We start from the raw sequence: 20841 nt of genomic DNA, 5'->3' as shown, positions 1-20841 counted from the left end.
ATGAACCATGACACTCAATGTTTTTGGTTGCAAGGACTGGGAGGTGCCAGTTATCCTTGGACCCCTGTCATGGGTGGCTGGGTGATTTGAGTAGAGCTACCAGTCTTTAGACCCTTGATGTGGGTAGGTGAGAACCCTGTTTATTAGGCAAAGTGGTGTCAAACCTCAAATATCCACCTCTTCACCATGCAGCTGAAACACTTGTAGTCTGCCAACAAGGGCCTAGTCTTCTGAAATAGGCCCGCACAGGTCCGTGCAAGGGGAAGGGTACTCAAAGTACATAGACTTTTTATGCCTGGACAGGAGCTACTTCTATCCTGAGCTCCCCTGGTTAGTGGATCTGACAAATTATCTTTTCCCCCAAATGCAAATTTATTCCTTCTTCAAGGCAGGGAGGATGGCTCTAGGCCCTCAACAGGGTCTATATCAGTCCCAGGGAAATCAACAGCCACTGAATCCAGCTTGGAGGCTGGGGGGCAGGGTAAAATATGTGCAAGTACTTAGCTTTTGCTGAGAGCTCCATTCTTCTCTGGTTCCAAAGGTGTGAGTAGGCTGTGTGTTTGGCTGCTTCTCCTTGAGGGAACTGCACCTGAATGCTATTGTCAGCCTGCTGCAGCCACTCCCGGGAATGGTGCCTGAGGGCTTTGGCGATTCAGGTCCAGTAATTCCTCTCCTCTTCTGAACCATCTCTTCCTCACCCTGCCACTCAGTTCATTTTCTAACTTTGCCTTTGATGTTCGGGGCTCCTAGCTTGTCATAAATATACTTGTTTCACTTGTTTTTTCAGGTCTTTGTTGTAAGAGGGCTAGCTGGAAGCATCTGTCTATCTCGCCATCTTGGCCCCACCTCCTACAGAGATTATTTTATAAACATAATTTGTATTTTCTTTTTTATAACATGAATTTTTATACATACAATTTTAATTCAACTGCAGTTCATTTTTAAATGTTGTGAAGTAAGAATCAAAATTTGATTTGTAATGGATTACAAGTAGTTCCAGAAGCATTTGTTAACTAGTTCTTCCCTTAAGTACCAATTTCACATCTGTTTTTATACATGTACACTCACACACTCTTATGTTCATGCACATAGGAGGCCTATTTCTGGCCTGGCTAATCCGCACAACACAAAATAAGACAGGTACAATTTCTACCCTTATATTCCATCAGGGAAACACTGGAAGCACTCACTCATCTATGCCAAGAAATTTAGAAGGCAGGTACCTGGCCAACTGCTTAGAAGAGATCCATATTTGTGCCCATGCCAAAGAAAAGCATCCAGCAGAAAGCTGAAATTATTGAACAATATCTTTGTTATCACACAAAAGTAAAATTTTGCTGAAGATAACTCAAAAATGTTTGCAGGAATACATTGACAGGGAACTGCCAGAAAATCAAGCCAGATTCAGATGAGGACATGGAAGGTGGGATATCATTGCTGATGTTAGATGGATCTTGGCTAAAAGCAAAAAATCCCAGAAAGATGTTTACCTGCCTTTTATTGACTATACAAAGGCATTCGATTGTGTGGGTCATGACAAATTATGAATAACATTGTGAAGAATAGGAATTGCAGGACACTTAATTATGCTTAAGTGGAACCCCTATGTAAACCAAGAGGCTGTCTTTAGAAGGAGGGAATAACAGGTGATTTAATATCAGAAAAGATGGGTGTCAGGGTTGTATCCTTTCACCATATTTACTCAATTTGTACGCTGAGCAAATAATCCAAGGAGCTGTGCTATATAAAGAAGAACACAATATCAGGATTGGAGGAAGACTCATTAACAACCTTCAGTATGAAGATGACAAAATCTTGCTTGCTGAAAGTGAAGAGGACTTGAAGCACTTACTGATGAAGACCAAAGACCAGAGCCTTCAGGATGGATTACAACGTCATGATAAACAGAGAAAAGATTGAGGTTGTGAAGAATTTCAGTTTACTTGGATCCACAATCATCAGCCATGGAAGCTGTTGTTGTTGTTGCTGTTGTTGTTGTTGTTAGGTGCAGTCGAGTCAGTTCCAATTCATAGCGACACTGTGCACAACAGAACGAAACACTGCCCGATCCTGAGCCATCCTCACAATCGTTGTTATGCTTGAGCCCATTTTTGCAGCCACTGTGTCAATCCACCTCATTGAGGGTCTTCTTCTTTTCCGCTGACCCTGTACTTTGCCAAGCATGTTGTCCTTCTCTAGAGTCTGAGCCCTCCTGACAACATGTCCAAAGTATGTAAGACACAGTCTTGCCACCCTTGCTTCTAAGGAGCATTCTGGTTGCACTTCTTCCAAAACAGATTTATTCGTTCTTCTGGCAGTCCATGGTATATTCAATATTCTTCACCAACACCACAGCTCAAAGGCATCAATTCTTCTTCAGTCTTCTTTATTCATTGTCCAGCTTTCACATAAATATGATGTGTTTGAAAATACCATGGCTTGAGTCAGGCACACCTTAGTCTTCAAGGTGACATCTTTGCTCTTCAACACTTTAATGAGGTCCTTTGTGGAAGATTTACCCAGTGCAATGCGTCTTTTGATTTCTTGACTGCTGCTTCCATGGATTTGATTGTGGATCCAAGTAAAATGAAATCCTTGACAACTTGAATCTTTTCTATGTTCATCACGATGTTACTCCTTGGTCCAGTTGAGAGGATTTTTGTTTTCTTTATGTTGAGGTGCAATCCATACTGAAGGTTGTGGTCTTTGATCTTCGTTAGTAAGTGCTTCAAGTCCTCTTCACTTTCAGCAAGCAAGGTTGTGTCATCTGCATAACATAGGTCGTTAATGAGTCTTCCTCCAATCCTGATGCCCCATTCTTCTTCATATACTCCAGCTTCTCAGATTATTATCTGAATAGGTATGGTGAAAGAATACAATCCTGGTGCACACCTTTCCTGACTTTAAACCAATCAGTATCCCCTTGTTCTGTCTGAACAACTGCGTCTTGATCTATGTAGTTTCCTCATGAGCACAATTAAGTGTTCTGGAACCCCCGTTCTTCCCAACATTATCCCTAATTTGTTATGATCCACACAGTCGAATGCCTTTGCTAGTTAATAAAACACAGGTAAACATCCTTCTGGTATTCTTTGCTTTCAGCCAGGATCCATTTGACATCAGCAATGATATTCCTGCTTCCACGTCCTTTTCTGACATCGACCTGAATTTCTGGCAGTTCCCTGTCGATATACTGCTGCAGCCATTTTCAAATGATCTTCAGCAAAATTTTGCTTTTGTGTGATATTAATGATATTGTTCTATAATTTCCACATTCGGTTGGATCACCTTTCTTGGAAATAGACATAAATATAGCTCTCTTCCAGTCAGTTGGCCAGGTAGCTGTCTTCCATATTTCTTGGCATAGACGAGTGAACAACTCCAGCACTGCATCCGTTTGTTGAAACATCTCAATTGATATTCCACCAATTCCTGGAGCCTTGTTTTTCTCCAATGCCTTCAGAGTAGCTTGGACTTCTTCCTTCAGTACCATCAGTTTCTGATCATATGCTACCTCTTGAAATGGTTGAACATTGACTAATTCTTTTTGGTATAATGACTCTGTGTATTTCTTCCATCTTCTTTTGATGCTTCCTGCATTGTTTAATATTTTCCCCATAGAGTCCTTCCCTATTGTGAGAAGAGGCTTGAATTTTTTCTTCAGTTCTTTCAGCTTGAGAAATGCTGAGCATGTTCTTCCCTTTGGTTTTCCATTTCCAGTTCTTTGGACATGTCATTATAATACTTTACTTTGCCTTCTCAAGCCGCCCTTTGAAATCTTCTGTTCAGTTCTTTTACTGTGTCAACTCTTCCTTTTGCTTTGGCTGCTCGACGTTCGAGAGCAAGTTTCAGAGTTTCCTCCAACATCCATCTTGGTCTTTTCTTTCTTTCCTGTCTTTTCAATGACGTCTTGCTTTCTTCATGGATGATGTCCTTGATGTCATTCCACAACTCATTCAGTCTTCAGTCACCAGTGTTCAATGCACCAAATCTATTGTTTGGATGGTCTCTAAAACCAGGTGCAATATACTCAAGGTCATATTTTGGCTCTCGTGGGCTCGCTCTGATTTTCTTCAGTTTCAGCTTGAACTTGCGTATGAGCAATTGATGGTCTGTTCCACAGTCGGCCCCTGGCCTCATTCTGACTGATGACATTGAGCTTTTCCATCGTCTCTTTCCACAGATGTAGTCCATTTGATTTCTGTGTGCTCCATCTGGCGAGGTCCATGTGTATAGTCACCGTTTATGTTGGTGAAAGAAGGTATTTGCAATGAAGAAATAGTTGGTCTTGCAAAATACTATCATTCCATCTCCAGCATTGTTTCTATCACCAAGGCCATATTTTCCAGCTAATGATCGTTCTTCTTTGTTTCCAACTTTCGTGTTAAAATCAGCAGTAGTTATCAATGCATCTTGATTACACGTTCGATCAATTTCAGACTGTGGCAGCTGATAAAAGTCTATTTCTTCATCTTTGGCCCTAGTCGTTGGTGGGTGTATTTGAATAATGGTCGTATTAACTGGTCTTCCTTGTAGGCATATGGATATTATCCTATCACCGACAGCATTGTACTTCAGGATAGATCTTGAAATGTTCTTTTTGACGAAGAAAGCAACACCATTCCTCTTCAAGTTGTCATTCCCAGCATGGTAGACTATATGATTGTCCAATTCAAAATGGCCAATACCAGTCCATTCCAGTTCACTAACGCCTAGGATATTGTTTATGTATTCCATTTCATTTTTGATGATTTCTAATTTTCCTAGATTCATACTTGGTATATTCCAGGTTCTGATTATTAATGGATGTTTGCAGCTGTTTCTTCTCCTTTTGAGTCATTCCACTTCAGCAGATGAAGGTCCCGAAAGCTTTACTCCATCCACGTCATTAAGGTCGACTCTACTTTGAGGAGGCAGATCTTCCCTAGTCATCTTTTGAATGCCTTCCAACCTGGGGGGCTCATTTTCCAGCACTATATCAGACAGTGTTTCGCTGCTATTCATAAGGTTTTCACTGGCTAATGCTTTTCAGAAGTAGACTGCCGGGTCCTTCTTCTTAGTCTCTCTTAGTCTGGAAGCTCAGCTGAACCCTGTCCTCCATGGGTGACCCTGCTGGTATCTGAATACCAGTGGCATAGCTTCCAGCACCACAGCAACACCCAAGCCCCCACAGTAGGACAAACTGACAGACACTTGGGGGAACCAAGGAAACAGCAGTCAAGAAATCAAACAGTGTATTGCACTGGGCAAATTTGCTCCAAAAGACCTCTTTCAAGTAGTAAGAAGTGAAGATATGCATAACCTTGAGAACTCAGGTGATCCTGACCCAAGTCATGATATTTTGACCACCTCAATATGCATGAGATAGTGAACAATGAGTAAGGAAGACCGAAGAAGAATTGATGCATTTAAATTATGGCGTTGGTGAAAAATATTGAATATACCATGGACTGCCAGAAGAATGGAAAAAATCTGTCTTAGAAGAAGTAGAGCCAGAATGCTTCTTAGAAGCAAGGATGACAAGACTTCATCTCACCTATTTTGAACATGTTATCAGGGCAGAACAATCCCTGAAGAAGGACATCATGCTTGGTGGAGTAGAAGGTCAGCAAAAAGAGAAAGACCCTCAACGAGATGGACTGACAAAGTGGCTGTAATGATTCGCTCAAACATAGCAAAGATTTTGAAGATGGCACTGGACCAGGCAGTGCTTCATTGTGTTATATATGGGGTCGCTATGAGTTGGAATGGACTCCATGGAACCTAACAACAACAAAAAATATCATCAATATGGAGATGACCCAGAATGTATATTTCCAGCTCTCATGTTTCCCTTAATCCCCAGACGCATGTATCCAATTGCCTATTGGATATCTTCCCTTGAATGACTCAAAGACATCTGGAATTTAACATGTTCAAACTGCAGCTCTTGAATTCTCCTATCACCATGGTCTTCCCTGATCTTCTTCAACTTGATGGTGGTATTATCCAACTAGTTGGTCAATTCAGAAATTAAGGGTAATCCTCCCTCTTCTTCTCCCATCACACACAAATTTTCATAAGACCTGTCAACTCTATCTCTGAAGTACAAGTAGTCCCCACTTAGGACATACTGGAGTTATGATGAACTGCACTTACAACTTTCCATTTTGGGGTTTTTTTGTACATCTTATCTTCTGTCATATGTACTACCTACAGTGTCATAGCACATAATTTGTTGATGTTGTGGTTCTTATGTCAAACCCCAAAGACAAATAAAGATCAGATTTATAAAGACACTGATAATAAAAGGCAATGATAATGACAACTTAAATAAATAAAAATGAGGTATTCCACTTATATTGGACCCAACTTAGGACAGAGTCATTGGAATGGAGCCTTGCCGTAAAATGGGGAATATCTATATATCTTAAATGTGCCTACATCTCTCTATTTAAACTTCTTATATGCAAACCGTGGTGGCATAGTGGTTAAGCGCTACAGCTGCTAAACAAAAGGTTGTCAGTTCGAATCTACCAGGTGCTTCTTGTAAACTCTATGGGGCAGTTGTACTCTGTCTTATAGGGTTGCTATGAGTCAGAATCGACTCGACGGCAATGGCTCTGGTTTTTTTAGTTTATATGCAATTCCATTCTGCCTTCATCTCTCACCTGTACAATATTAATAACTTCAAACTGATCTCCGTGATTTCACAACTTAACATTCCTTTTTAATTTCTTATCACAAGCCAGTTTTAAAAATACCACAAAAAGTGTATTTCAAAAACTGTAGTGTCCTACCCGTCATAAATGATGCATTCCAGTTGAAACCGCTTCCTAATTTTTTAGCTACTTCTCTGTAAATTGAACATCAGATTTCTTACCGTCAATTGTAGATATATTAACTAACCTCCTGTTATAGCCCATTGCTATCCAGTAGATTCCAACTTATGACAACCCTATAAGACAGAGTAGAACTGCCCTATAGGGTTTCCAAAGCTGTAATCTCTGTAGAAGAAGACTGCCTCATCTTTCCCCATCCGGTGTCTGGTTGTTTGCAATCAACGGATCTTTCCATTAGCAGCCAAGTGCTTAAACACTGTACCATCTAGACTCATAGCATATCCCCTCAGAGTCTTTTTACCCTTTTGTTTTTGTTCTCTTGGCTGTTTTCATTTCTCTCTTTAATGCCCCTTGCTTTTGTTGTAGAATCTCTTGTCTCTTGGGAACCTTGAGATTTAGTCTTAATTTATAAAACGATTTTGTCTTTTTCTCCAATTTCTTTTCTGTTAGTTTTCATTTTATACATATTTTTGTCCATCTTGGTTCTCATTTTGGAATTTTTTTAATAAAAGCTCTTTCTCTTTGTCTGAAAATGCTTGCTTAAAGATAATTAGGTTTAGATGTTGTGTTACAGTTTTTCTCTGTCTATGGCTGTTTTTCTGGGAAGAATTTTCATCAGCTGAAATACTTTTAATTCTCAATTTTTATTTTCTTCCTCTATTAATTTTTATTAATTTGGTATGGATGTGGCTTGTAAATTTTCTGTTGATTTTTAATTGCTTTGTTTTCTCTGGATCAGCAATGATAGATGACTCTATTTAAGTAGGCTTGAGGGGATTCTGTAGATTACTGTTATTGGTATGAGAGCACTTTCCTCTGTTGGTACATGATTTGCCACTTCTTAAGTAGAAGGTTCTTCTTTGAGGGATGGAGCTAGTTGTGTCTTTTAGCCTTGTGATCTTGTTCCTGTAGCAACTTGACTAAATTGAGTTTCCCCAGGAAAACAAATTCTGAGATGGAGATTTGCATGCAGAACATTTGTTGAGGAACATTCTCAGGCTCAATCTTTATTGAGGGAGTGAAGGAAGTAAGATTAGGCAAATGGCTGAGTTTAACTTTAATGTAGTCACAACAAAAATCCCAACCAATTTCTTGGGGAAATGAGGAGCTGGGATTTTCCTTCAGAGTTTCCATGCCACAAAGTAAGGGCTCTGAATTTCATACTTTCTGTGGAGTAGTTATTGGATACAGGCTGCCTCAAGGGAACAGTGTGAAATGAATGAGGCAGCTCTCTTCAGCCAAGGTCAATTCCTGGGCAGGGATTCATATGAGAACTGCCAGCTATCAACAATCTCACAGGGAATTAAGGTGGGATCTGGGCAGTGAAACACAGATTCACTACAGTCCACCTCTTAGACTGTTCAGAGTGACTTGTTTCATATAACACGCTCTGGCGACAGCTCCTCTAGGATACTGTTCTTGTCTTTTTTTGAAGAATTTTAAGTGATGAATGTTAGTGGACAGCTTACAGCTTTCACTGCTGCAGCTACTCTCAAGGCCAAAATTAATATTCTTATCCTTTCTCTAGGCTCCCTTTGCCTTTAGCTAATACTTCTGCTGGTTTAGGTGGCTCATATAGTGGAGTGACACAGAGGTCTGATTTTTGAGCTCTAAGTCCTTTGTCACCATGCCCTTTTCAGGTCACTTTATTGTCATTTTGTCATTTGTCACTTTATTGTTAAACTTGGATAAGGGAGTACCAAGACATACCCATGGATCACCTGAATGCCAAACATATTCTTCCCAGCTCCCACTGAACAACAGGAACTCTACCTCCTCCCCATGATTAGGGTCAATTATCCTTGCAAGTCTGTAACTCCTTCCCTTGCCTTCTAGTCTCTTGCTACAAGGAACCCAAAGTGACTAGGTGGCAGTTGTAGCTTTAAGTACAATGGGATTTTTGCTGTGTTTCCTAGTAAAAGCATTTCTCCTCTGAGATCCAGGACTCCTAAATTCATACAGCTCAGAGTTCTGGTGAAAAAGGTGCAAATTCCCCAAGTGCGCTACTTAGGGAGTTCCTGGATTCATTTTATATGGCCCAAGTAAATATACTACTGAGGACATATGGTCCAAGTAAATATACTACTGAGGCACCATATAGTGGTCATTGATTTATGATGTACAATGCTTCCTAGAAAATGAAGCTTTCATATTACAAGATATCCACTCCAAGACGATACCTTAGTTGTTCTTTCAAAGGCCATTCCATCAATATATTAAGCTAGTAGTTTCTGGATGATGTGGAATATTATAAGACCAAACCATATAACCAAACCAAACCCAGTACCGTGATAGGACCAGTAAGCCACTAATTGTCCAATGCCACACCTTTGCTGTAAAATAGGTTTCTTGGTCCAACTCATAGTTATGCACCACTCTTTCAGCCCTCATATAGTTGTTCTATCTGAAGTCTTGCAGATAGGAAAATATAACCCATACCTGGATTATATGTCAGTTCTAGTCAAGGTGAATTTCTGCTATTTTTAAGGTGGAGGAATTTACAGTAGCTAATTTGTCACCAAGTAACTGGTTGATTTCCTTGAGAAGTGTTGCCATATTAGGGGCTGCACATTGGTTTCTGTCACTGGCAAGTCTGACATTTGGAAGTGACAGTAATTAGATTAGCTTTGAAAAGTAGGAACCCATGTTCATATGCATAGCTTCCATCCCAGCCATCATAGCTACTTTGATTTTCTAGGAATAGGGTGTAAGATGAACAAAGCTGCAAGATTTCAACTGGCTGAGTCATTTTGTCAACCTGGTCGTTTAGTGTATCTGTCACGATAGATGTTCTCTGGTGGACAATAACATCTGATATAATTTTTCCACACTTCACATCTACTGTTATCATGGATTGAATTATGTCCCCCCAAAAATGTGTCTATCAGATTGGTTGGGCCATGTTTCCCAGTATTGCGCAGTTGTCCTCCATTTCGTGATTGTAATTTTATGTTGACAGGATTAGGGTGGGATTGTAACACCACCCTTACTCAGGTCACCTCCCTGATCCAAGGTAAAGGGAGTTTCCCTGGGGTGTGGCCTGCACCACCTTGTATGTCTCAAGAGATAAAAGGAAAGGGAAGCAAGCAGAGAGTTGAGGAACTCATACCACCAAGAAAGTAGAACCAGGAGCAGAGCGATTCCTTTGCACCCAGGGTCCCTGCGCCTGAGAAACTCCTCAACCATGGGAAGACTGAGGACAAGGACCTTCTTCCACAGCCAAAAGAGAGAGAAAGACTTCCCCTGGAGCTGACTCCTTGATTTTGGGCTTTTAGCCTACTTTACCGTGAGGAAATAAATTTCTCTTTGTTAAAGCCATCCATTAGTGGTATTTCTGTTATAGCAGCACTAGATGACTAAGACAACTGTGCTTTTATATGCTTCTTCCACAAATCTTTTCGTCCTTAATCTTTTCATCTTTCTTCTCACAGGCCACTGACCAACATCTAAGGCATTCACCTTCATCCTAAATCTTTATATTCTTACCTTGGACCATTTCTCTTTCTATAAAATGGAAAAAGATGATTAGTTCATTGCACAAAATAAGAATTTACCCTTACTGAGGTCTTTCAAGATCACTCCTGGAGGGAGCTATAGTTCAGCAGCAATACATTTTGTTTTGTACCAATATACCAAACTGATCATTCAAGAACCAAGCTTGGCATTTTATATTCTCTGTCAGCTGATCATAAAAGGTCCCCCATGAGGCCAGAAGAGTGAGCTAAGGAAGAGAGGTCAGTGCAACAGTGGTAGATGACATATGGTCTGGGCTACCTACTTGTGCAATTTGCTGTGCCCTCTGGCTTGCTTATGCCTGATCTCGGAGAAACCACTTTCACCTTAAAATGCATTGTTCCTGTACCTTCTTCAACCTATACTAGATTAGTGTGACCAATTCCTGCTCATTAAGGGCAGTTCTGGTCTCATGGTCATTCAGTATCCTAATATCAGGAGCTCTGTCTCTACCAAGGTTCATAACATATCAGGGAATTATTTTTTGAATAATGTATAATCTTCTACCATAGATTTCAGTGCACTTTTTTCAAAACCATAGAAGTTTAAGTTGTGATTCTCCTTTTGTGGTTTTCTAGAACCTTTCCACAGTTCTTCTCATCTTGGATACCTCTAATACCAAAGGTCTGCTGGGTCATTTGACCCAAAACTCAGAACTTCTTACATCATACCTCGAATGCACAGAAGAGCCCTTTCCTCTTCTGGAATGAACTCAAAACTGGCATTTTTCTCCCATTTGGACAGATATATCTGTGTTTGTATCTGTTTCAACTGTGTCAGACATTAAGAAAATATAGTAAATAATTTTAAGCAAGACCTTGAATTACTGGATTAGTGCTAAACTTAGATTTCAAAAATAATAAGGAAAATACATCTTGACATTTTTAAATGACTATAACAATTATGAGGCAGTTCTACTCTGTTTTATAGGGTCACTATGCGTACAATTTTTTTTTTTTTATGCGTCAGAATTGACAGCAATGGGTTTGTTTTTTTTAAATAACAATTATTCCTATTATCTTAATAATAGTATTCATGAAAGAAAACAATGATTTCTATCATTAACACATAATAAAACAAAAACTTATTTTTAATATCAGTTACTAGATTTAATCTCATTCTATTTACATTTTTTATTTTTACGTTTTACACTATACACAATATTTAATACAGTGGTACATCTATATAATTTATAAGTAAAATGAATATAGTCCAAATGATTTTACTGATATGAATGGACAGCTAAAAAATCTTGAAATCACTCCTGTAGTAAAACCGCTAATAGATGGATCGCAATTAACAACCCAAAGTATGTGAAATAATCTCAGGAAAACTCTCGAATAAAAAAAGGGAGACAAAATACAGAACTGAGGGGCGCACAAGCGTCATGAAGGGCAAAGAGAGAAACATAATCCAAGATAAAAGATTGAGATGGCACAGTTAGGAAGACAGGAGAAATGAAGGTTATCACAGAAGCCAGAGATGAGAGACCTTCAGTAGTACCAAACACTATCCCTTGGTCAGGAATATAATTAGGAAATGCTCTTTAGAGTTGGCATTTAGAGCTTGGTTGTGACTTTAGTGAGAGAGAAGTTTCAGTGAAATGGTGGGGGCAGAAAAATAATAAATGTCTAGGAATAAATAAAATACAACAATAAGCCAAAAAACCAAACCCAGGGCCGTTGAGTCAATTCCAACTCATAGTAATCCCTATAGGACAGAGCAGAACTGCACCATAGAGTTTCCAAGGAGCACCTGGCGGATTTGAACTGCCGATCCTTTGGTTAGCAGCCGTAGCACTTAACCACTACGGTTTCCAAAATAAATGAGTATAAATAATAAAAATAATAAAGGGAACCATATAAAACAATTCCCAATCTAACACCCTACTCCACCTAGTATCTCTTAGAAAGGTCTCCTTATGTCACAGGTGCTTAAGCTTCAGTCAACTTTTTTTATTATCCATTCTCTAATTAAGTCTTGTTCTTTCAAGTTTCTAGGCATTTATTTATGTGGTTTCCTCAGGCTACTGACCTTCCACGTGTTCTCTATTAAAATACTACTTATCTTACAAGGTTCATCCGAAATGACACTTCCATTGAGAAACCTTTTTTTCTTCCTTCTGGCCATTATTGACTTCATTTGCTATATTCCCACATAGTAAGTTTACACTTCTTTTATAATGCTTATCACAGCTTTACTTGTACTCTAGTTAGTAATGTAAGTTTCTTTCTTCCTTGCTAGTTTATGAGCTTATTATCATGAGTGACTTCTAAGATCTATGAATGGCTCATCCCCATTGGGCTCACATCTTGTGCCCTGTTGTGTCTACTGTCTTATCCAATACCCTATGTATTATAAGTACTTAATAAAGGTTGAAGAAAACTCAAATTTTAGCAAATAAGTTTGTAATGAATCTCTAGGTCAGTTTTCTGTGAGGAACTTAAAAGATGGATAACCTGACCCCTGACTTAAGGATATTTAATCAAGACATAAGACATTAGAAGGCTATGCAAGTTGCAATTAATTAAGTGTCAAATACGTTATAAAAGCAAGTAAGTAGCATGTAGTTCAGGAAGAGGGAAACACAATTTAATTTAAAGGACCTGAGAAAGTCTTCATGGGGAGATCATATTGAACTCAAGGATGAGAAGGATTAGAGTGGAAGGAGGGAGAAGAAGGTGTTTTAGGAGAAGAAATATTATGAGCAAGTTCATTGAGTCAAGGCTAAACTGAGTACACAGAGGAACAGTGAAGTGATGTGCTGAGCTGAAGAAAGCAAGAGGCCAAAAGCCCTGAGCTGAGAAAAGACAGCAAAGGGACAGGTAAGACATAGGCAAAGTACAGAGTAACTGAAATATCGAAAAACAGAAAATGCAATTTGTTTGAAAAATAATGAGGGACCATTAACAATTCGTGAGCATAGGAGTGACTTTTTCTTTTTTTTCATTTATTCAACCTATATTTATTGAGCACTCCAAATTGCCAGACACTATCAAGGTGCTGGGAATGCAGTAATGAACAAAACACAGAAAGTTCCTCCCTGCTTTAATCTATGTGCTAATGATGGTGGTAGAGTGGGGGTGATGAATTATGCATGTATCAACAAATAAATATATGATATGTTGAGGAGTGATTAGTGATATAAAAAGCAAAAACAAAAATGAAAAACAGGATAAAGAAGATGAAGGGCAGCTTGGTGATCAGAAAAGATAGGAGAACAAGTTCAGTAATGCATTGGGACTAAATAGTTGTTATGGCTATAATTGTGTCCCCCAATAATTGTGTTGTAAATCCTAAACTCTATGCTTGTGGTTATCAACCTATTTGGAAATGAGTTGTTTTTGTTATATTTACAAAGCAGGATGAAATAGGGTGTATCTTTTGTCAATCTCTTTAGAGATAAAAATGATATTAAGCAAGCAAGCTAGAGTATCAGAGATTGGGGAAGAGACATGCTAAGCCACATTAAGACCACCCAGGAGAAGAAGCTAAAAGAAACGAGGACTTTCCTCCAGAGCTGACAGAAAAAAAAAGCCTTCCCTTATAACTGGCACCCAGAATATGTACATATAGCTTCCTAAACTGTGAGAAAATAATTTTCTGTTTGTTAAAGCCACCCATCTGTGGTATTTCAGTTAGAGCAGTGCTAGGTATCTAAGACAGAATTTGGTACCAGGAGAGTGGATGCTGTTCTAACAGATACCTAAAATGTGGAAGTGGCTTTGGAATTGGGAAATGCGTAGAGGCTGGAAGAGTTTTAAGGTGCCTAATTAAAAAAAAAATGTTTTTTTTTTTTTTTTAATAGTAAAAGCCTAGGTTGCCTTGAAGAGACTTTTGGTAGAATTATGGACATCAAAGTCAATTCTGGTGAAGGCTCAGCAGGAAGTGAGGAGAGTTATAAAGGAAGTCTCTATCATTTTAAAGAATACACATGGTGCCAGCAATAGAATCTTCCTAGAAATATGGATGTTAAACGTGCTTCTGGTGAGGCTTTAAAGAAAATGATGATCATGTGATCGAACAATGGAGGAAGGGCAATGCTTTCTATGAAGTGGCAGAAAACTTGTCTGAATTATGTTCAAACGTTTGGTAGAAGGTAGAACTTCTAAGTGATAAACTTGAATATCTGATTGAGGAGATTTCTAAGCAAAATCCTAAAAGGGTTACATGGATTCTTCTCACTACTTATAGTAAAAATGTGAGAGACAAGAGATGGATTTAAAAATGAACTGTGCAAAATGAAATCTGAACTTAAAGATTTGGAAAATTGTGTTGTACAAATTAAGACTGTGTGCCTTAAAATGTTCTCCAAGGACTTGGTGACTCAATCTTTTCAGGAGAGTAAGCCTGTATCATGGATCTAACCAACTGGCACAGCAGAAAACCAATCAACTTACACTGAAGAGTACAGGGACTAGGAAAGAAAGCTATCTGCCTCTTGGAATTCTACAGGCAAGAAACAGGCCGAAGGAGCTATAACTGTTGTCCTCCTAGAAAAGAAAATGGCCATCCCTGGAGTACCTCAGAGATCGGTAGAATTGTTGGAAGGTGCTTGGGAAGCAGGGCCATCTTAGCTTCAAAGGGTGGGTCCAAGGTCTCCTGGATCTCATGTGATGGGGCCAGAGCCTCCTTGGTTTCAAACAGTCAGATCTTCACTCGTTCAATTAGAGAGTGTGGGGCTCCTGTTAAAATGTACCAGGGAAGTGTAGCTGCCACTAAAAGCTAAGATGATGGGGCTGTCCCTCCCCAAGGGTCAGAAGAACAAGGCCTGCAGAGACAACAGGTGTGGCCACCACTCAGATAGACTAGGAGAGTGGGGTCATCCAGAACCAAGGAGCAGAGATGCTATACCATTGGGCCTGGAGGGCAGGGCTTAGGCCAAAGCCAAAGGATCTGCACCCCGATTCAGAAAGTGTGAACGACACTCAGAATCTGGAGGGCAGGGACCTTGCTCAGATAGTCTCAGAGAAGAGAGGATCATTTTCAAGACTTGGGGGTTAATGTAAATTGTTCTGCTGGGTTTTGGACTTGCTTGGTGCACTTTATCCCTTCCTTTTCTCCAGTTTCTCCAGTTTGTAATAGGAATGCCTACCCAGTCCCTGTTTCATCATTGTGCTTTGGAAACAGATCATTTGTAGTCTAGATTTCTCAGGTTCATACATGAAAAGAAATTTCTTAAATTAAATGTCTTAAATTCTCTCCCATATTTGCTTTAAATCTTCAGAAGATGAGAATTCGGACTTGGAGTTGATTTCAGACTTTCAGGATGATGTAATGGTATGAACGTGTTTTACATGTGGCAAGGACATGAATTTTGGGGGGTTGAAGGGTGGAATGTATTGGATTGAATTGTGTCCCCCCAAAATATTTGTTGTAAATCCTATCCACTCTGAGGTTATAATCCCATTTGAGATTGGGTTGTCTTTGTTATGTTAATGAGGTGAGATGAGTGTAGGGTGTATCTTGGTCAGTCTCTTTTGAGACATAAAGGAGATTAAACAAGTAAGCAAGAAAAGTAGAGATGGGGAGGAGAGAGATGCCAAGCTACTTGAAAACCACCTAGGACCAGAAGCTAAAAAAAACAAAAACTTTCCTCCAGAGCCAACATAAAGAGAGAAAGCCTTCCCCTAGAGCCGGCACCGTGAATTTGAACTTCCAGCCTCCTAACGGTGAGAAAATAAGTTTCCGTTTGTTAAAGCCATCCACTTGTGGCATTTCAGTTCCAGCATCATTAGATAATTAAGAGAATAGTTTTTCCAATGAAGGCTTGAAGGACATGGGAACAGATTGAATCCACAGAGTGAAGAAGTCAGTGACCTTGGCTGAACTCATCACACCTTTTCTTTCTTCCACCAAATCCTAATTATTTTTCATAAATAAATAAAAAAATTTTTTTTTCATAAGCCAGATTAAATCTACTTCCTTCAATAACTGATCAGACAAGTCTGAAACTTTTTTCTGGCCATTTCACATTTTATGCACAGGATGGTGAACAGGATTTAAAAATTAGATCAGTTACATAAGAGTCAGCAAGATGATTATCACAGACTTTAATGAGCGTCATTTGCTTTACCCGCAGTGTCTTACAGAACAAAATAAGTGCCGCACAATTTCTATGTTTTGCCAACTGAATCTCCTCACAGAAATACACTGATGTCAATTCCAGAAAATCCCTTTAGGATTAAATGGAAAACAAATTTTGCACTCTAATTATAGTCACTGACCTATTAGTAGTCTCCAAGATTTTCATTCCTTTAATCCCACATGTTTTAGAGGCCAAAATTTATATTCAGAAATTCTATTTGTCTTAACATCACAAGGCAAGTAACAAGCTGTTACAAATCCTTCTCAGAAAATCCACGGAAGAAAAATATTCTACTTCGTCTTAACATTTTTCACACCTGTAAATATTTATTTCTCAAAATTTATTATCATCATCGTTCTTAGATTTCAACTCATTTATCTTTCTAGGTTTTCTCTAAATTGAAAACTGTGAGGAGCTAAGATAAGACAAGATACTGCAATTCATCCTGACTTTTTCTGATTATAAGGAAGAATTTCAAAACAGACAGGTAAGGTCACAAATTATTTCTATTAAATACTTCAAGTTTGTGTTGTTGTTAGGAGCCAATGAGTTGGTTCCAAATCATAGCAACCCTATGTGCAACAGAACAAAACACTACTTGGTCCTGTGCCAACCTCAAAATAATTGTTATGTTTGAGCCCATTGTTGCAGCTATGTGAATTTAAAGTTATTTCTAATTTAGCTGAATAATTAGATGGTTTATATTTAACACTTTTAAACAAATGAATAAAATTTTTAGCCAGCTTCTTCCTTTTGATGTTTATGGAAAAATTAATTACAATCTTATCGGAAAATAAATCCATTCTGAACTTACAATTCACACGATTAACATCTTCAGTTGAAACGTTCTACTGCGATCACTAGATGAGATAACCTTGTAAAGCAAAACAAAATTTGTTCTTAAAAATCCTAAACTATTTAAAGGGCTTTAGAAAACTAAAGTATAAAGGCAAACTTAATTTAGTAGTTTATAAATTATTGTGATATAATTCAGAAAATTTTATAATTTTCCAAGGAAACAAATATAGTAGATAAGATTGCAGAGCATGATTGATGTAATTAGTGTTATTAAATTGTACACTTGAAAAATCTTCAATTGTCAAGTGTTGTGTTACATAGGGAGCCCTGGTACCACAGTGGATAAGAGCTTGGCTCTTATCCAGATAAGCTGAGCAGTTCAAATCTACGAGCTGTTACTTGGAGACCTTATGGGGCAGTTCTACTCTGTCCTATAGGGTCACTGTGAGTTAGAATCAACTCAATAGCAGCAAGTTTGGGGTTTTTTGGTTTAGTGTTACATATATATGTTTACAATGATTTTTTAAAAATCATTTCAAGTAATAGAGAGCTAACTAAATTTTTTCATATAAACAGTTTTGAATAACCTAGGCTCTTCTGCAAAATTAATACTCTCAATTTGCAGAGGGCACAGTGGTCACTTAGCATCCTTGGTAGGGTACTGAAAACAAGTTCACTTGATCAGAGCAGAGCTAGGATTTGAATCAATTCTGCGTATCCACCATATCATTTTAAAACTCCCTTCACAGAAGTATGGAAACCCTGGTGGCATAGTGGTTAAGTGCTATGGCTGCTAACCAAAAGGTCAGCAGTTTGAATCTACCAGGCACTCTGTTCTATAGGGTCACTATGAGTTGGAATCGACTCGATGGCAAAGGGTTTGGTTTTTTTTTTGGTTTCACAGAAGTATAAGTCAGACTTAATCTCCAAATGCTTACAATGTGATAAACAAATTGTGCATACACATATAATAAAAACAATGTAGATTAGACATGAGAAATTCTAGATTATGTTGAGTATATAACGTATGCGTAAGGACTCAGAAACGGAGATCAGTGTGGTCTGGGTTTTTCAGTTAAAATTTCATTTAAAAAAAATTTTTTTGTTTATATATGTAAACTATGCCTTAAGGAAAAGATTGAAAGGACATAGATATTTGTTCAAAGTGCCAAATATCTATATTTGGAATATTGATTTGTAAGAAATAATAGCATGGGTAGAGTCAGTGTTTATGCAAATAAGTGAGTGTGGTGCTAGGGGTGGGGGATGAGGGAGCCGAACAATGGATGGAGAAAGTGAGAAAGCCTAAACAGCTATTGGAGAATGTGGTAAATAAGGATGGAGGTGGATCAGGTTACAGAAAACGTTATAAGCCATCCTAAAAAAATTGAATTTATCTCAGAGACAAGAAATATTGAAGTCTTTCTGGCAGCAGAGTGATGTCTCTGGCAATATCATGACGTGATGACCATTGAACTGTAGCAAAGATAAGTAGATCTGAAAATGATCAGGAGAATGTGACCTTAAATAAGTTATCAAACAAGGGAGAGCATCTGTCTGATAAATAGTAGAGGTCTCTACAGAACAAACTGGAGAGGATACAGAATGGATGTTTATCAAATCTCATAGTATGGTCACAATTATTAGAGTATCATCATCAAATCTCACAATATTAAAACAGCAGGGGACATTTCCAGGTAGAAATGGAAAGTGTTCAGATAAATAAGGAAAATATTAATATTTTATTTACGACTGGACTAAGAAAATTTGGTCCCTCATAGCCAAATGTGTTAATAAAAATATGAAGATGACATACACCATTTAACTTATTAAGGAAATCAATGAAATTTTATTTCCCTGGCTTTCCAAGGTAATTTTCTTTTAAAAGTCCCCTCCTTAATACTTAGGAACCCTGGTGAACATTTTAAATTATAAATATAACACACCTTTTTTTTTATAGTATGTTATTTTTAAATATTCACAACATTAGGATAGTTTATAAAAAAAAGTTTGCTCAGTGAAAAAATATATACACAGGAAAATTGATTTTAAATACACTTTAAGGATCATCAATACAAAAACTGACATTGAAATATTTGAAAACACTAACTGTAGGGTACCCTGTATTTGTTCACTATCTTTGTGTAAATTTATAAACACAAATCTTTTCACTGCAAGCATTTCCCTGAAATTATCAAAATATTCTTGTGAATTTTGACATTCAGCCCTTGAGGTCTAATGTTCCCTAGAAGTATGTGTGTCTATATTTCAGAGACATCAGGGGAAGCTTGAGGGAGGGGCTACTCCCTGTTGTCCAAGAGAAATTCAAAGGGAAAATTAGACACACTGTATATTAGAATATTATCTCTCCATAATTTCTGTTCCAACAGAGAAAGTAACGATGACCCAGGACAATCGCTCCTTGACAACTGAGTTTATCCTCATAGGATTTACGGATCACCCAGACCTGAAGGCCCTTCTGTTTATGGTGTTTTTTGCTATCTATCTGATCACCATGGTGGGGAATCTTGGTTTGGTGGCATTGATTTTCATGGAGCGCCGTCTCCACACACCCATGTACATCTTTCTGGGCAACCTGGCTCTGATGGATTCCTGCTGTTCCTGTGCCATCACCCCCAAGATGTTAGAGAACTTCTTTTCTGAGGACAGAATGATTTCCCTCTATGAATGCATGGTACAATTTTATTTTCTCTGCTTTGCTGAAACTGCAGACTGCTTTCTCCTGGCAGCAATGGCCTATGATCGCTATGTGGCAATATGTCGTCCACTGCAGTACCACACCATGATGTCGAAGAAACTCTGCATTCAGATGATCATAGGGGCCTACGCAGCTGGATTCCTGCATTCTATTATTCAAGTAGTACTTCTGTTAAGGTTAACCTTTTGTGGCTCTCATCAAATCAATCACTTTTTTTGTGATGTTCTTCCATTATACAGACTCTCTTGTCTTGACCCTTATATCAATGAACTGATGATCCTTATCTTTTCGGGGTCCGTTCAAATCTTCAGTATTACCACAGTCCTAATCTCTTATCTTTGCATCCTTTTCACTATTTTCAAAATGAAGTCCAAAGAGGGAAGAGGCAAAGCTTTATCTACTTGTGCATCTCACTTTCTCTCTGTCTCAATATTTTATGGTTCTCTTCTCTTCGTGTACATTCGGCCAAACTCATTTAAAGAAGAGGATAAAGATATACCAGTTGCTATTTTTTATACTCTAGTAATTCCTTTATTAAACCCTTTTATCTATAGTTTAAGAAATAAAGAAGTAATAAATGTTATGAAAAGAATTATGAAGAAGAGAAAATCTCATAACATTCTGAAACAAAGATCCCTTGTGACAAATTGATTTTAATTAGATACACTTTTTTCAAAGTCAAGGATACTGGGAAAATGGAATATGGTCACTTCATATATCATATACAGATCAATAAGACACAATGATTTATAAATCATGTATAAATGACTAATTAAGTACAGGAAGGAGGGATTCTGCTAAAATATATTTCAAGAACTAACCTGCTAGGATCTCTTAGGAGTGAATTAATAGCCTACTCCTAAAGTTTTTTGTTTTTTTTTTTTAAAGTTGGAAATTCTGTC

The 20841-nt window shown here is 38.2% G+C and overlaps 1 protein-coding gene across 1 annotated transcript; it reads left to right on the top strand.

Moving 5' to 3' along the window:
- Positions 1-19621: 19621 nt before the first annotated feature.
- On the top strand, positions 19622-20590 carry LOC135228326 (olfactory receptor 5K1-like). The gene has a single exon (XM_064273478.1). The coding sequence runs from the start codon at positions 19622-19624 to the stop codon at positions 20588-20590; it is 969 nt and encodes a 322-aa protein (XP_064129548.1).
- Positions 20591-20841: the final 251 nt, after the last annotated feature.

Source organism: Loxodonta africana, chromosome 20 (genome assembly GCF_030014295.1).
Source record: "Loxodonta africana isolate mLoxAfr1 chromosome 20, mLoxAfr1.hap2, whole genome shotgun sequence".
Classification (NCBI taxonomy): domain Eukaryota; kingdom Metazoa; phylum Chordata; class Mammalia; order Proboscidea; family Elephantidae; genus Loxodonta; species Loxodonta africana.
Note: the sequence above shows the minus strand (reverse complement) of the source record. Positions and strands in the feature narration are given on the sequence as shown.

Coding starts and splice junctions, on each gene's coding strand:
- LOC135228326 (XM_064273478.1), top strand. CDS start 19,622: ATGACCCAGGACAATCGCTCCTTGACAACTGAGTTTATCCTCATAGGA.